The 14,292-nt window shown below is 52.1% G+C and overlaps 1 protein-coding gene across 1 annotated transcript in view; it reads left to right on the forward strand.

The window, feature by feature from the left end:
* CCDC12 (coiled-coil domain containing 12) overlaps positions 1–13,055 on the forward strand; it is a 38,471-nt gene extending 25,416 nt beyond the window's left edge. The window contains exons 3-7 of the mRNA XM_004581416.4: positions 11,253–11,332; positions 11,579–11,640; positions 11,817–11,851; positions 12,570–12,646; positions 12,743–13,055. Of these exons, the coding sequence (XP_004581473.1) occupies positions 11,253–11,332; positions 11,579–11,640; positions 11,817–11,851; positions 12,570–12,646; positions 12,743–12,825 (337 nt within the window). The 3' untranslated portion in view covers positions 12,826–13,055. The remainder of the gene's footprint in view (positions 1–11,252; positions 11,333–11,578; positions 11,641–11,816; positions 11,852–12,569; positions 12,647–12,742) is intronic.
* The last annotated feature ends 1,237 nt before the right edge of the window (positions 13,056–14,292 follow it).

Genomic DNA, 14,292 nt, shown 5'->3' on the forward strand with positions numbered 1-14,292 from the left:
TGCCTAATGACTAGCACAAATGCCACAGCTGCTTTCCCACTGGAGTTTGGGTGGTGGGGACTAGGGGAGACAGACCCTGGGAAGCAGTGCTGAGAGCTGAGTGAGGTGGATGCATGGGAGTTGAAGTAAACAGGTTTGACTGAGGAGTGCCACGTAGCACCTTGCTGCCTCAGCACATAAGACAGGCCTTGGAGATGGGCAGAACTGCCTCGGTGTCTAACCCAGGACATGGGAAGACCTGTCAGGTTGGGGGGAGATACCTCATTGCCTGATCCTCTCCAGCTGTGCTGGCATCACCCACCTGTTCTCTGCCTGTGCACCTGCCCCACTGTCCAAGGAGACTTCTTTCTAGCTCTTTTGTCCTTCTTTTAAGTTTTTTGTTTGTTTTAAAAATTTATTTTTATTTTAAACTCAGATTCATAGAAAGATCTTCTGTCCGCTGGTTCACTCTCCAAGTGGCCGTAATGGATGGAGCTGAGCTGATTTGAAGCCAAGAGTCAGGAGCTTCTTCTGGGTCTCCCACGTGGGTACAGGGCCTCAAAGCTTTGGGCCATTCTCTGCAGCTTTCTCAGGCTACAAGCAGGGAGCTGGAAGGGATCCCGGAGTGCTCAAGGCGAGGATTTAGCCACTAGGCTATCGTGCCAGGCTCTTCATTCCAAGTTTATGATCAGCTTGTTAAGATCTGGTTTTAAAAACTTGCTGGGATTTTGATTATAGTTGTGTTGAATCTACAGATCACACAATTCCTTTTAAAATTCTTTAGTACTCTACTTGGATAAGTCCTGTCCGCTGCACCTCTACCCTATACAGCCACATCCTCATCTGATAGACAAGGTCTGCAGCAGGTAAAGCAGCCGAGGCCAGGCCTGACCTGGTTGTTGGGGGGCAGGAGGTGCTCCATCCCCATGAGGGCCCCTTCTTCCCAGAGCCAACCTTTTGTGGCTAACTCTGGTAGTCAATGACTCATGCCTGAGGCAGCCCCCTCCGCCAGCCCCTTGTTCGCTACCCAGATAAGAAGAGGTGCCCTGGAAGGCTGGCTCACAGAGAGGGCCCTCTTGTCAACTGCTGTTCTGGTTTTCTTTCCTTTTTTCTTTTTTTGTTTTCTATTATTTTCTTTTCTAAGCCTCTGTAATTCTTGCTGGCAGAGTAAGTGCTGTGTGCCCAGCCTTGTGGGAAGTGCTGTTGGGTTCTTGGGGCTGGTTGGAGAGTAGAGGTGTTGCACATCCCATGTGGGCCGAAGGGGCGTGTGTCTTGTCAGGTGGCTGACCGAGGGAGCAGGTTCCAAGCCCCTAACCCCTGCAACTGCCACCACCCTTATGGCTTTGAGTGGAAATGTGCACCTAGCTTGGGTAGTCGGTTACCTTGAGGGCCAGTGGTTCTCCCCGGGGTGCGGGGCATATAATGCAAAAGAAATCAGCACCCTGACCTTCCTTCTTCAGGGATGAAGAACCTGTTCCCCAACTCAGCACACACATGACCCTCCTGTGGAGAGAGGTCCCACCCTCGCTGAGGCTGAGAGACCTGGCCCCGTGCCCAGCCCGTTTGGTCTGGCCAGTGCCAGGCTCCTCCCCTATGTGGGTTCCTTTCCAGGGGTGGGTCTGCACTCCTGGGTGTGTGGCCAGTCCATGACGTCAGCTTATTCTGACATACATATCTCCATTCACTGGTACCTCCAGGGTAACTCCCATCCACACCTCACTCCAGGCCCAGGATGTCTCAGGCCCAGGCCATGAGGGTGGACCACAGTGCCACAACTCGTGTTGAAGCAGTGGACTGGAGACCCACAGCCACCCTGTGCCCCAGGACTAGCCTGGAAATGTGGGTGAATGCATCAGAGAGCACAGGCTTGAGGAGATAGTGAGATCCACCGACCACGATTGGCACCGGGGGTGGCCCTTCTATTTGAACAGAGCACAACTGGGTCCTGATAGCCTGTTTGTTGTGATATTCAGTGCTTCCCAAGCCCTGCTCTGGCCATGGCCCCTGCTCTGGGGCTGGGTGCGGTCTTCAGTTGTAGGTAAGGAAACCTCAGTCGAGGCAGGTGGAGTGACAAGTGGAAAAGAGCTTGCACTGAGACTTCTCCCAGGTGTCTGATGGGGAGCCAGGGAGGGAACCAGGAACTAACCCAGCCTCCTATTGCAGGCGAGACTGAAGCTGGTCCTGTCTTTGCCCTGCAGGCTCCCGAGGCAGGCCAGTCATGGCTCTGCCCCACACCTTGCCCTGTATACCCTCAGTAGGAGCCTCGTGACCTCTATCCCACATGCCCTTCTGGCTGAGGCTTGCTTAATGGGTACCAGGGATGCCAAGCTGAGGTTCCAGTGCCCAGCAGCAGGGGCTGACCCCTTGCTGCCCCAGGTGAGCTGATGGTTGTGGGCACCGTCCAGCTGCTGGGGCAGTCTGCGGAGTAGGTGGCCTGGGAGGCTGAGGAGCAGTGGACTCCTGTCCTCCACCATCTGTGGCCAACCCTCATCCTAGACTTTGGGATTCAGCGGAACTCCCTAAAACTTTATTCTCCTTCCTCTTTCAAAATAAAATTGGTGAAGTTCATAAAGTGTAGTTTCTTTAGAAATTCAGAATTTCTGTAGAGATGTTAGAAAATAAAGATTCATGTATCTCTGCATATCCTGCCTTTTAAAAACTTTTTTGAAAGATTTACTTATCTGAAATGCGAGTTGATCTGCTCTCTCCTGGTTTATTCCCCAAATGGCCACAACAGCTGGGGCTGGGCCAAACTGAAGCTAGAAGCTAAGAAATTCTCCTGGTCTCCATATGCAGCTGCAGTGGGGTCCCAGCACTTGGCCATCTTTAGCTGCTTTCCCAGGCACATTAGCAGAGAATTGGATTGGAAGAGGAACAGCTAGGACTCAAACCAGGTCCTTATATGCACCTACATGGTGTGTCCCCATGCAGATGGCAGCTTAATTTCCTGTATCACAGCACTGACCCCTTGTTTTGTTTTTGTCTTTTAAGCTTTATTTATTTATTTGAAAGAGAATGTGGGGAGTAAGAGAGATCTTCCATCTGCTACTTCATGCCTCAAAAGCTGCTGCAAACCAGGTACCCAGAACTCCATCTGGGTGTCCTGCATGGTGGCATAAGCTCCATTACTCGTGCCATCACCTCCTGCCTTTTGGGGTGCACATTAGTGGGAAGCTGGAAAGCTGAATCAGATAGTCAGTTGTGAGCTGGAGGCGTCAGACGTCTGCCATTTGCAACCTTTTTTCACAGAGTGTGTCTTGTCTGTCTGTCTTTTGGTGAACTTATTTCCGTGAAACCTCTGTAGCTGCTCAGTATCTCTGAGGTATCAGGGTTGAGTTCCTGGTTTATCCTCTGTCTCACATTCTGTAAGTACCCGTTAGTCGTTGGCTTTCAGGTGGACCAGGTGCAGTTTGACCTGTTGGTGGAGAGAACCCAAGTCAGATTGTGCAGCATCAAGACCATGTGTCCCAGATGGAACGCATTGTTCGCTGTGCAGGGGCCACGTTTGACTAACCCCTGGGTCTGCCGGTTGCCTGGAGCAGCTGCCAGCTATTTGTAAACCACCCCTCAGGGGTTTTTGATGGACCTCAGGCTGACACAGCTGGGTGAGTGTGGGTGGCCAAAGTTGTCCTGTGTTTCAGTGGGACTCCCAGGCAGTCTCAAGCCAGCTGGCTCTGGCTCTTCTGGCCTGTCTGTGTGAAGACCAGGGCCTTGGAGCTGACACAGTGGCTCAACTGACTAATCCTCCATCTGTGAGTGCCAGCATCCCATATGGGTGCTGGTTCTTGTCCCAGCTGCCCGATTTCCTATCCAGCTCCCTGCTAGTGGTCTGGGAAAACAGTGGAGGATGGCCCAAAGCCTTGGGACCCATACCGTATGAGAGACCCTGAATAAGCTCCTGGCTCCCAACTTCAGATCATCTCAGCTCTGGTCCTTGCAGCCATTTGGGTAGTGAACCAGCAGATAGGAAATCTTTCTGTGTCTCTTGATAAGATTCTACTGTGGCCAGGGTGATGTGCTGGGCTGGCCTCTGCTGGGGTGGTAACCCACAGGGCTTCTTGCCTTGGGGAACACAGAGAGCCCAGAGGCCTGGCTGAGGCTGGTGCGGCTTCAGACACCATGTGTCATGGATACACAGTGATGGGGTCTTGGTGGGCTGAAAAAAGAAGCTAATTGCATGAATGTAGGACCAGAAGATGAATGAGTGAAGGGGCTGTTGGTTGTGAAGCCCCCATGAGCAGGGTGGGTGGTCTCCGAGGCCCACTTGCCAGATACATCATTTATATATCACCTCTAAGCTTTCTTTCATTTGTACATTCTAGAACTTTTATCCTGGGTTTACAGAAAGCATCATTTTTCCCAACCTCTTTCCCTCAATGGCGAATTTGGAAGGTGTGAAAATACCCCAAGGGGTGATTTCCCCCAAATCTCCCTGGCCAACCCATGCCTGGGGCTCCTGGCCTTGGGGAACGCCTGCCGTACCTGCCAGCACTGGCCCAGGCTTCTAGGTCCTTGGGGAGGAAGCCGAATAGAGGAAATGCAAAAGGCTGCTTCTGTTTTATTTTTTGTTTTTAAAATTTTTTATTTATGTATGTATATGAAATGCTGAGTGACATAGAGGGAGAAATAGAGAAAGATCTTCCATTTTCTGGACCACTCCTCCCACGTTGCCACAAGTGTCAAGGGCCAACCCTATACCAGGAGTTGGGAACTCCATCCAGGTAACAGGGACCCAAATACTGGGACCATCACTTGCTGCCTCCCGGGCACATCAGCAGAAGCTAAATGGGAAGTAGAGCAGGTCTCCGTTCCAGGCAGACATCCCAGGCAGCAGCTTAACCCACCATGTCGCAGTGCCTACCCTCCTGTCTCTGTACTTTAGAGCAACACTCTAGGGTTTGCTATCTGTGGTCTTTTTAGTGTTCTTGATTAACCCCAAGGGTGGAGGGGTAGGAACGTTTGCTGAGTGAGCCAGCTCTAGAGCCAGGGCTATATGAAAAAGTTTGGACTTGTCTTGGGGATCTTGGGGGGTCCTTGCCCAGAGGGAGTCAGTAATCTGCCTCCTGACATGGAGGGGACTGGGTGGCCCAGGGCACTTGGTGTCCTAAAAGGCTGGCTGTCTTCTGTCCTAGGCATCAAGGCAGGAAGCCCTTAGAGCAGGACTGGGTCTCGGCTTCCCTTGGCCACAGAGCTGTGGGGTCGCTGGAGACTCCCTGGTATGAGGCTCTGCCCCTGGAAGTGAACTTCTCATGAGCCCGCTCTGCCCACTTCCTCTTGAGGCTTGTTTTGTTCAGATGGCTGTTTCTGTGCAGAAAGAATAACAGTTGTTTTACAGATTCTGGGAGCCACAGAAAAGCACTCTCGGGGTCACCGCAGTCAGCACTTCTATGAATTTTCTATTTCGTGCTCAAAACAGTCCTTTTAAACATTATTCTCAGAGGTTATGAAGTAATCCACATCATGGCTATAGCTTCACATGGGACACATGGGAGATTCATGGGGTTCCAAATTCAGAAGATACTGAAAGGTACACAGGAAGTGTTGTCTTCTGCACTTGTGACTTCCTGCTGGGCAGCCTACGTTTGAGACCAGCCTCTCGGCCTGTCCAGAGGCAGGTTGCACACAGATGTGCTGACGCATGTTCTCTCCTGGCATGTGTGTTTCCACACACACTTGTTCTCTGTCCAACAGAGCACCTTAGCATTTAATTTATCTTAAGGAAACTCAGAGGGTAGTCCATGGTCTCTGGTCCTCTTGGATTCTGCAGTCGATGTGGACCAGAGGGTTTGCATGACAGCTGCTGGCCCCCGAGGAGAGAGTGAGCTCCTGGAAGTTAGAGGACTCTGGTGTCTGCATTGTCCAGAGCTCCTAGCTCAGGGCTTGTGCTCTGTTCCTTCCTGGGAACAGGGCCGGTTGGCTGGAAAGCTCTTGGCTTCCACACCTTGCCTTTCAGTCCTTGGGGGCTGGGGCTCTTCCCACACTGTGACCAGGTGCCCAGGCATTGTCTCAGGCCTAGGAAGTGCCATGGAGTTGGATTCTGTCTTCTGAGCCCAGGTCTGCTCCATATCCTGTTCTAAGCAGAAAGGGCTGCAAAGGTGACTAAGATAAGCCAGGCTCTCTGCAGACTGGGTTTCCAGGGCTCAGTAGTGTGCAGTCCCAAGCTTGTGGTCCCAGACAGACTGGGAAGGCAGGCAGAGAGAGAAAGGAGGCTGTTCTTTGGCTAGGCCTTCAGGGCTGTGATGTGTCCTGGGTGGCCCTGCCACAAAATGTGTAGTATGCAGAAAGAGGTGCACTCTGCCACCTGTGGGCCACACAGGAATCACTCGCTGCTTGGTGACCCATGCTGTTATTGGGGGAAGAGTTCGGTGGGGCCCTGGCATGTTTGCTGGACTGCTTATTCCCAACGTTCTGTGCCAGCACATCTTGGGCTGTGGATCTACCACGTGCCCATCTAGCAAGTAGTGTCCTTTGGGTCCATGGAGGAGCTTCTGGGGCAGTAGCCTGGAGTGGGAAGGTGGTCCTCCTGGGAGAGGAGCCCTCTGTCACCTAGGACAGCTTTTTGTTCAGTGTGGATGTCCACAGTTGGTGCCAACCCCACACAACCTCATGGTAGACAGGTAAGTGTTCTTGATTTCCATATGTACACTTTTCCATATATGATCCCCATCCCCAGTGCCTCCAAAACAGCAAAGCTGGGATCTGGACCCGGTTGGCTATTGGCAGGCAAGACTCTTAACAGTTCTCCCGTCAGCAGCCTGCTCTTTTTTTTATATTTTTTATATTTTTTAATTGTATGGTATAGTTTCAAAGGGTCTGGGATTTCCCTACCCCCTACCAAAATTCTCACTCCCTGACTGATTTTCCCATATTCTCACAATAGTATCTCTTCTTTTATTGGAAAGTCAGATAAACAGAGAAGAAGAGATAGAGAAGATGATCTTCTGTCCACTGATTCACTCCCCAAGTGACTGCAATGACAGGAGCTGAGCTGATGTGAAACCAGGAGCCAGAAGCCTCGTCTGGGTCCCAAGGCCTCAGACCATCTTTGACTGCTTTCCCAGGCCACAAGCAGGAAGCTGGAAGGGAAGTGGGGCCACCGGGACATGAACCAGCACCCGTATGGGACTCCGGTGCATGCAAGGCGAGAACTTTAGATGCTAGGCTACCACGCCAGGCTCCAGCCACCTCCTCTTAAAACAGGAATAGCTGCATCAGTAGTGGCTCCAGGGCCCCAGCACAGTGGCTTCCAGGTGCCAGGCCTCCTAATGAGAGCAAGCGCTGCGGTGCTTCCCGGCTGGGTGTTGGCCTGCTCTTCTGGTCTGTCTGGCGGCACATTGTCATGCCCTGTCCAGTCCCCGGGACAGCTGCTGCAGCCTGCTCACTGTGTGTACCTGTGTCTTCCCGCTTATTTCCTCACTTTCCTTTTTGATCTCAGTCTGGTCTTTTTGTGTGTTTTATCCCCCCCTGGTGGGGTTGCTTCTCACACACACACACACACACAAACACACACACACACACACACACACACACACGCACACTTTTCCTTCCGCTCTCAGTTACCTGTTCTTCATCCCTTTCTTTTCAGAGGGCTCACATCACTCTTTATGAAGTCTGATGAACAGTAGTAGTACTTGTGCCGGTGTTGGTGCAGTGCTAGGCTGTTGGAACACTGTGAGTGTCATTGGCTGCTGTCCTCTAAGTCCTACATGTCATTGTTCCTGTTTGGGACAGTCCATATAAGCTCACCTGCATGCTACTTTTTTCCTCAGTCTGCTCTCCTTTCTTTGTCTGCAAGGATTTTTCTCTTAAAGGCATTTTAGCCACGTTTGGAATTCTGGCATCGATTCCTTCACTCTAAGACCCCATCCCCATTTTTTCTCTGCCATCCATAGTTTTAATTCAGAAGTTGGCTGCTCCATTGAAGGGTGGTTGTCTCTGCATTCCCCCATGGTTGGCTTCCAGCACTTTAGAAGTGGCTTCCCTGCGTGTGCTTTTCATTTCAGTTCATGATATTGCTTTATCCTGTGGCTGATTATTCTCTTGTGAATTCTGTGTGGTTCTTTCATTAGTTCTGTAAAAATTTTTAGTCTTTAAATATTGCTTTGGACACTCTAATTATGTATTAGGTGTGTGTGTATGTGTTTTACCATAATTCATATATATTATTTCTTGTTTGTGCTTTACAACTTCATTATTCTGCAGCTCGATCTGTGTGTTCATATGCCGTTTGTAGTTTTAACTATCTTTTTCGCTTGTAAAATGTGCATCTGATAACTTTTTTTGTTTTTGTATAAACATGTATTTTTATTGCATTTCATAACAGCGTTTCTTAGGCTCTGAAGTTCCCCCTCCCCTCCCTGTGCCCCCCCATGGTGGGTTGCCCCACCTTATTGCAGTATTACAGTTCAAATCTAGTCATCTGGTAACTTTTAATGGCTTTATTTCTCTACTGAAACTTCTTTTCCTGTGGTCTGCCATCCTAGAATTTTACTAATGGCAGGGTTATTCTTTTTATTTTTTTAATTTGTGGATTCTTTTGCATTTTATTTATATTTAATCCTGTATATTTAATATTTATATGTAACTTCTTTTTTTTTATTCTAGATGATATTAACATAGTTGATCAGAGTGGTCTGGATCAAGGGTTAGGGAAAAGTGAGTGTGATCATTACTTCCAAATTTTCTATTTTTCCTTCCTGTTTTGGGGGCTGGAGGTGGATAAGGGGAGAAGCCATACCCAGCCTCCCAGCTACGCCAGCACCCAAGGATGGAGATGTCTACCTGATGTCAATCCAAGGTCCTAATGTGGCACACATGCTGAGGGTTCTGCCCAGGTAGTTTTGATAGTTCTGAAATTCTGTCGGTCTCGCCAGTCCAAGAATGAGGGAGCCCTTTCAATGTCCATTGGCTGACTAGTCGACCTCAGAGTTTCCATTACTCCAGTTGTTTGCTGTCATCGTTTGGTTGGAGTAGTCCAATTTGTTCTGTCCTCCTTCCTCTGGGATGGTACATGTGTCCCCTGCAGGGCTCAGTGGGCTGCCATGTCCTCCATGTGGATCTGGACCAGCTGTCCAGTACGTCTTTTCCACTGAGGAGGACCAGTTCTCACAAATGTGCCAAGGACCCGAGCGAGGCGACCCAGGTCCTACCAGACCTTGGCAGGGGTTTTAAGTTTAGTTTTTCGATCCAATATCTACATCTCCTCTTGCCTGTATTTTCCTTTTGGTTTTGAGTCTTAATATGGTGTATGAGATTGTCTAGAGGTAACTTGAGACTCTAGGTCGTTTCTTTTCCTTTGGAGACTAATCCACCTTCCACTGGACAGTTAAGCCAGGTCTGCCCCGACTCTTATTCAGGGCTGGTGAGGAAGCATCCTCTCCAGTAGCCACCAGCTCCATTTCCCCCCTGCCAAAGGGCTGGCCAGTCTCAGTCCCTGAGAACAAGTGGTTCACTTTTAGGATGTGGGTCATGGGAGGGGACATAGCGAAGCTGGAGGTGGGGTGCCAGAACTCTGTTCTCTACTTGCCATGAACGCACTCTCTTCTCCCTCCAGCCTGGGGAGAGTGCAGGAAGCTCTGCCTCGCCTCGCCTCGGCTTACGTGTATGGAATGCTGTAAGGGGAGAGCACTGCACACACAGTCACTGCCATCTTATCTCTGCCATTGCAGCCCATCAAATCCTGTGGTCTTCATACTTCTCCAAGTAGATTTTTTTCTCTCTTTTAAAAGTTTTTATTCATAAGTAGATTTCTTAAAAACATGTCTCTTGTTAACTTCCAGCAGAACCCAGTGCTCCCTGACACGTCTCAGAGACTCCTGCCCTTGGGATGGAGATGGGGGCACTGCTAGTTGGGCATCAGGGAAGGGGAAGTGTCTTCATTCCTTGGGACAGGGGAGAGCTTGGCCCTGGCTTGGTAGAGCTGGCCCCATCCTCAGCACCAGCTCCTTGGTTCCCAGCATAACTAGGGAAATCAAGCTCCAGAACAAGACTAGCCCTCGTTGGTGGGGAGCCAGGTGGTCTTGCTGCTGGACCAGTACTCAGCTCTGGGGATGACAGGGCCGGTGTTCTCTCCTGTCTGTCCCTGTCCATCCCTGTCCCCTGCCCTGTGCTGCCCTTCAGGAATTGGGGCTGGAGGTCCATATACCTCTCTGGCTTCTCTGGCTTCCTGCCATAATTTAACCGATTCCTCTTTCCTACCCGTTTCCCTGAGTTTCCAGAGCCTTGGGCCAGTTTCTGAGAGTGACAGTTCTCCCACACCCAGTTTCGCTTCCTCTTTTCCCCTACCCAGTTGAGAACGAAAGTCACCAATCCTGCCCTTCTTCATCCCTCAGTGCCTTAGTGACCTCGCAGTTACCCCAGGCCTGGGGCAGACATCAGGGCATGAGGACCAGGATGGCCTTTCCCTGCTCCTTAGAGCAAGCGGGTGCTAGGAGTATGGCCTTGCCCCACCCGGGCAGAGATCTTCAACCCAACTCCAGGGTTCTCAGCCCCAGGGGCTCTGGCAGGAGGAAAGGAGATGGTGTAAGAGTCCAGGACATGCAGCAGGTAGAGCTGGGGAATGGGGCTGAAGTTCCAAGTTAAGATTGCAGTAGCCTGTAGGCTGTGTAGCCACAGCTGTCAGTTGCCTCCAGGGCTCAGAGCCGGTGACAGCCTGTGTGAGAGGCCCTGTTGGGAAACTTCCCTATCTTGGAGGTCCAGAACTTTGTGCTGAGCCTCCAGCTGTGACAGACCTGAAAGAAGCAGTGGGAAGGAGTTGGATTCACTCCAATCTCCCCTGGCTGGCATGCAGGGGCTGCCTCTACATCCCCAAGGGCCTGTGTGTCATAGGTCTTGGGCTAGACTTTTCATGAGGCTTGGTAGTCCCCAGGAATGCTCACCCTACTGCCGTCTGGGGTCCTCCAGACCCCTCTTTCCTGGCTTACAGAGTGATGCACGCAGCAGCTCTGCCTGGGCCATAAGTCCAACCTTGCCGTGATCTCCGACGTGCACTCCCTGCTGTGGTTCTTTTGGCCCTGTGTCCCCTCGACTGTCAGACACAGATAATCTGGCAAGATACCTGGCCCAACTCCACAGAAGGCCTTGGAGAGCAGCCACACAGCTGCTGGATGATGGAGACCACCAGAGTTCAGGTTCCGCTTCTGTTGCCTGCGAGATGTTAAAGTCGGGGGGTGACCAAGGATTGCAGGCTCAGTGTGTTTTGGCCTGCAAGTTATATGAAGTGTGTGAGACACTGTCACTCCGTCACTTCCCATCCACCTTCTTTGTTCCCACAGGGAACTCAGGCTGCGGAACTATGTCCCAGAGGATGAGGACCTGAAAAGGAGGAGGGTACCCCAGGCCAAGCCAGTTGCAGGTAGGTGGGCAGACATCACCAAGGGTGAGGCTGTGCCTCCTAGACCCTCTGCTGCTATCTCATCACAGGTGCACAAGCGGTTCTGGGTGCCTGCCTAGTCCTGCAGAGGTCCTGGAAGTGTTTGGGGGAGCCGGGTTTGGAAAAGGGCTCTTGCCTGCCTAAGGCCTTTGCTCCCTTCCCCTAGTACCAAAGGGTGGTGTGGCTGCTTCTTTCCCACGGCCTCCCTTGTTGTCTTGCGCCCTCTAGTGGAAGAGAAGGTGAAGGAGCAATTGGAGGCCGCCAAGCCAGAGCCCATCATAGAGGAAGTGGTGAGTGCCCTCTCCCCAACCCCCCTTCATCTGCTCTCCCTGTGCCCTTCCTTCTCTCTAGGTCTTTCTTCTCCCGCCTACTTGTCCTCTCTCCGATTTCCTTACCGTTATATCTTGCCTCCCCTCGTCCTTCGGGGCTGGGCCGCCTAGCTCTGATATATCTCCTCCCTCCCCAGGACCTGGCCAACCTCGCCCCCCGGAAGCCTGATTGGTGAGTATAGCCTTGTAGCCTTGCGGCCTGGTGCAGGCTGACTGGGGCTTGGTGTAAGGAGTGCGCCTTGGGCTGGGCCCTGCCAACCCTCTCAGTGGAGGCAAGATAGAGGGAAGGGCAGACACAGGTTTCTGCTACCATTCTGCCCCAGCCAGTCTGTTTCTCTCGGCTTCAGGGTCGTCATCACTGAAATATGGGTCCTGCCTCCTCCAGGCCTCCCTGCCAGCCCCTGGGTTCCTCTCTGAGGAGTCCATGGGCTGGGGGGCCTGGATCTTACTTTGCCCTGGGCCACTGGTGGGGGCTGTGTTCTTGCCACCTGCCCTTCTAAGCAGCCTGTGTCTGTGTCAGGATGAGCACCAGCAGCAGGGCCCCAGCACGATTATGCCCTTGGCAACCCAGAGCCAGTGAATAGGCTCAGAGCACGCGTACTTCCGGAGGCCCCCAAGGCTGAGGGTGCACCTGTGGCTGGAGGGGCAGGTGGGTCCTGACAGCAACTGGGGGGACTCAGCCGACAGAGGATCCCAAAGGACCATCCCTTCCCTTAGTCCAGATTTAGTCCCTTATATCGGGAGGTTCAGCAGAAATGGTCCCCTTGCCTCAGTGGAACTAAGAAGGACAGCTAGTTCTGGGTTTTGGAGGACACAGAGAACGCGAGTGGGTTGTAGAGGGCCGTAGGCCATGTCTCAGCTACTTGCCTGCCCCTCCCTCCCTGCTCTAGGGACCTCAAAAGGGATGTGGCCAAGAAACTGGAGAAGCTGGAGAAGCGCACCCAGAGGGCCATCGCCGAGCTCATCCGTAAGTGTGGGGCCTGGCCAGCCAGGGCCCTGCCCCCTTGAGTTTTGGCCCAAGCGCTCAGCCCTGTCTACCCCCTCTGTGTGCCCTCTGTCCCAGGTGAAAGGCTGAAAGGCCAGGAGGATTGCCTAGCCTCTGCAGTGGGTGCCACCACCGAGCAAGAGGCCTGCGACTCTGACTGAGGCGTGGCCCACACCATCTGCCGTCCGGCCTGTCCTGCAGGTGGCTCGGCTGGCCTGGCCTGGGTGTGAGGTCAGCTCCTCACCTTCTCAGAGCCCCCATCACCCCGAGGAGACAGAGCTCTGTTGCACGCCTGGGTCTGTACATATGGATTTTTGATCTTTTCTGTTTTCTGTATTTTTTATTTACTCTCTTGAAATAGAGACCAGTAAAGGACTGTGTGTGACCACAAGCTGTTCTCTACTGTTGGACCCCAGCGTGCTATGGGAGTAGGCTCCAGGACAGGGCAGAGGTGGTATCTAATGTGATCCACCCCTGCCCTGGGCTGGTGCTGTTGAGGCTGGAAGCCAAGGGGGTTCAAGTCCCAGATCAGGCTGGGGTTAGTGGTGGTCATCTCAGAACCAGTGTGTGGTGAAGAAAGGGTCTGACAGTTCCCTGAAGATCTGCCCCAGGCCTAGGCCAGGTAGTAGTCTGTGGGACCGCTGGAGAGCCCTGACTCCCATGGGAGAGGGGTCCCTGCGCAGGAGGCTGGGCTGTCATCTACACCTTTGGTAGGTTGACCCCATGCCGGCTCAGACACAGGTGCCTCTAACCAGCACACACCCTGATGTTCCCTGCAGGGTCTGCCCCTGCACTAAGTCATCAGATACAGCTGTGCCTCTGAGTCACGTTGCAGAAGCACAGTGTCCTAGCACTGGTAGTCGGTGCCAAGGAACAGGAGTCACGGGCATGGAGTTAGTGTGTGTACAGTCAGTCCACACCTCCCAGGAAGCATTTGATGTGTTGAGAAGAGACAGCAGCTTGGATGATCACAGTAGAATCCACACCTACTTATAAAATGGCGTTTAGACAGAACCAGGGGCTTGGTCATTAGGAGACTGTCAGTAAGAGGAAATCCATTTTGAAAAGTGAAAATGTCCCATGGTTGATTGTGGTGGGGCTTGCACGGATATGTGAATCGGCAAAAGCCATGGAATTGTATTCTCTGCATTGGCAGACTGAACGGCATACCTCAGTAAACTGTTGTTTAAAAGCAAAGTAAATGTTCTGAAGATTTGCTTCTTTTCCTGAAGGATGTCTTCACACTGAAGGTGCTCAATCTAAGACATAAAAATGGATGAAGTGAAACAAAATATAAGCCAAAATAGGCGTTGACCTCAGGCAACAGATGTGTCATGGAGTGAAGGGGTGTCTGCAGAGCAGCCACCACCAGTGAGCACAGGCGGGAGGGGAAGACTGACTGGGATACTGGCAGGTCCACTCGAGACGAATGGAGCCGATTCTACTTTCAGAATTTTTGAGAAGAAAGTAGAGTAAGAAAAACCCAAAAGGATGGGCCCGACGCTGTGGCCTAGCGGCTAAGGTCCTCGCCTTGAACACGCCGGGATCCCATATGGGCGCCGGTTCTAATCCCGGCAGCTCCACTTCCCATCCAGCTCCCTGCTTGTGGCCTGGGAAAGCAGTCGAGG

The sequence above is a fragment of the Ochotona princeps genome, chromosome 21, assembly GCF_030435755.1.
Source record: "Ochotona princeps isolate mOchPri1 chromosome 21, mOchPri1.hap1, whole genome shotgun sequence".
Classification (NCBI taxonomy): domain Eukaryota; kingdom Metazoa; phylum Chordata; class Mammalia; order Lagomorpha; family Ochotonidae; genus Ochotona; species Ochotona princeps.